The sequence below is a fragment of the Brachyhypopomus gauderio genome, chromosome 19 (assembly GCF_052324685.1).
Source record: "Brachyhypopomus gauderio isolate BG-103 chromosome 19, BGAUD_0.2, whole genome shotgun sequence".
Taxonomy (NCBI): Eukaryota; Metazoa; Chordata; class Actinopteri; order Gymnotiformes; family Hypopomidae; genus Brachyhypopomus; species Brachyhypopomus gauderio.
The window spans coordinates 15164784-15167283 of record NC_135229.1 but is presented as its reverse complement, the minus strand read 5'-3'; the positions used below and the strand labels follow the sequence as shown (position 1 = coordinate 15167283).

The 2500-nt window shown below is 48.7% G+C and overlaps 2 protein-coding genes across 4 annotated transcripts in view; both read left to right on the top strand.

The window, feature by feature from the left end:
- ankrd49 (ankyrin repeat domain 49) overlaps positions 1 to 1049 on the top strand; it is a 5891-nt gene extending 4842 nt beyond the window's left edge. For 2 of the 3 annotated variants that reach the window (XM_076981401.1, XM_076981400.1), the window contains exon 3: positions 1 to 1049. This exon is cut by the window's left edge and continues 848 nt beyond it. The gene's annotated coding sequence lies outside the window, so the exon portion shown is untranslated. The other variant, XM_076981399.1, reaches the window with a different exon arrangement.
- A 155-nt stretch (positions 1050 to 1204) lies between these two features.
- LOC143482842 (alpha-(1,3)-fucosyltransferase 4-like) overlaps positions 1205 to 2500 on the top strand; it is a 2138-nt gene continuing 842 nt past the window's right edge. Inside the window, exon 1 of the mRNA XM_076981398.1 lies at positions 1205 to 2500. This exon is cut by the window's right edge and continues 842 nt beyond it. Within this exon, the coding sequence (XP_076837513.1) occupies positions 1546 to 2500 (955 nt within the window). The 5' untranslated portion in view covers positions 1205 to 1545.

Here is a 2500-nt window from a genome sequence, read left to right as displayed (position 1 = left end):
ACTCCCCTGACCGCCCCCTTTCATGTCAAAGACAGCCTATAAATGTTTAATTAAAAGAAAATCTCTTTACCATCTTCAAAAACCTCATTTTGCAAATGTCATGTTATCTCCCTTCCACACAGCAGTAGCTTATGTACTGCTGCGCATTTTATTAGATGATTTAATTTTGTAACCAGTAATGATGTGTATGTCTTTGGTGATGAGATTCTAAGCATGAAACTTTGTTGAGCTACACACGAGGAGGCCTTCACGCTTGTGAAATGTTCACACAAGTTTCTCATATTCCCTGGCATTTTACACACTCTGGTCATAAACTGTTCAAACTACATTTCGAAGGTCTCCGCGCTGAGACTTGTGTTACGTATTTTTGGAGTCACCTTTGTTGATGTTTTTTTCTATTTCCATATGAATGACTGGTGGAATGTTCAGAATTTCACATCATTACTGCGAGTTAGAGTGTGTGCTGTCAAGAGAAATAATCACAAACGTCCTGAACAACCACAGTTTGTTCTGAGGGTGCCAATCAGGCTGGAGCAAGGCTTCTCCACTAATACCTGCATATTAATTGAGTGAAATTACTCCATAGAGCAATTACTCCACACACACGCCTAAAGGGGTGATGTTCACCTACACAGAAACACACACCCTCACACTCACCTTCTTTAATGCCATATACACAAGGAAATGCAAATCTAGTTATTGTCTACTGTGGTCTTTTCGGGAGGTTTTTGAACATGCACGGAATAATCAAACACTCATTCTGATCACCACAGTCGTGGAAGAACAGATGGTGTCTTATCAGATGTGGAATTCTGTGATTCGTACGCCATGTCATCTGACTTATGGTTTAACTCATTCACAATGGGTCATACAGCTGCCAGTTGTTGTTGACCATCATAATTATTAAACTAAAATATTTTTTACATTAAAATCTTTTTTTGGCGACTTAATTTAAGATGATTATGTACGTGCTTTCTCAATGTTGACCATCCAGAAAATCAGTCTGAAAATTATAGTGACCGTCGTAATATACGATGAATTATTACATCCTTGGCAGTGTTAATAAATAATGTAGGCTATAAATTAATTTTGATCCGACGCCTGTGTGAATATCTTGCTTGATGCGCGTGGATATAAAGTCTATAAAAAGTTTTAATTTCGTTTAGCTGTGGTCAGTGAGTGTTGAAGAAACAGGCCTATTCAGTGTAACTGAGCGGATTCTCACACACACACACACACACACACCCGCCGTCTAGGGTCTAAACAAAGAAGTCTTTACACTGTAACCCAAGTTTGCTGCTGCCACGTTGAGCCTCTGGGCTGTTATATCAGTACACGGTCCTCTTCACAGCCAGAACCAGCGCCTGTGTTCAGATCCTGAAGGTGAACTCAACACAATGCCCTGAGCAGAGCCCATAATCCCGCATACGGAGAACTGGTTCTTCAGGTGCAGAGCTACAGCAGGAAAGGAGCCGGTGAAAGTGTTCAGAGTGTTTCTCTCAAAGGGAAGAAGATCTCGTAGGAAAACGCTTCTTATTTGGATATATGGAAGTTTTCCCTGTTTGGACAAACAGGAAATCACACAGAACCGCACGCGTAACCGCGAGTCAGAACCGTTTCTACCGACAAAAACGATGCTGTGTTGGGTCACGGATTTCGCCCCTGCGAGTCTATGTTCTGGCACTGCTGTGTGCGGTTCTGCTGGTGGTGTTGAGCTGGTTCTGTCTGCCCACACCTGCGCTGAACGAGCCCACCGCCCCCGGAGCGGCCCGGAGCGCCGTCACTCTGCTGGTGTGGTGGCCACCCTTCGGAACCAGACACCCTCCCCCCGACTGCGCCGCCAGCCACGGTACACCGGGCTGCAGCGTGACGACAGACAGGAGCTCTTACCCACGTGCTGATGCCGTCATCATCCACAACCGCGAGCTGATGTACAACTGGACCGGGCTCCCGCCGAGGCCACGCCCACCATCCCAAAAATGGATCTGGATGAACTTCGAGTCTCCATCTCATTCTGGCTGGCTGGACGGCCTCGACGGTATGTTCAACCTCACCATGTCGTACCGTGTAGGGTCTGATATCTTCCTGCCGTACGGCTACCTACGTTGGCGCGGTCCGGACGGGCCGCCCGTGGACCACCCGGCCTGGCTGCGTGGGAAACGTGGCCTGGTGGCGTGGGTGGTCAGTAACTGGAGTGAGGATCAGGAGAGGGTTCGCTTCTTCTGGAGGCTGCAGCGCTACGTCCGCGTGGACGTGTACGGGCGCCACGCTCGGCAGCTGGTCAACAACAGCGTGGTGGAGACCGTGTCCGGCTACAAGTTCTACCTGGCCTTCGAGAACTCTCTTCACACGGACTACATCACGGAGAAACTCTGGCGCAACGCTCTCCTGTCCGGAGCTGTGCCCGTGGTCCTGGGCCCGCCACGGGAGAATTACGAGCTCTTCCTGCCCGCAGATGCGTTCATCCACGTGGACGACTTTAAGGGGCCCCGGGCCCTCG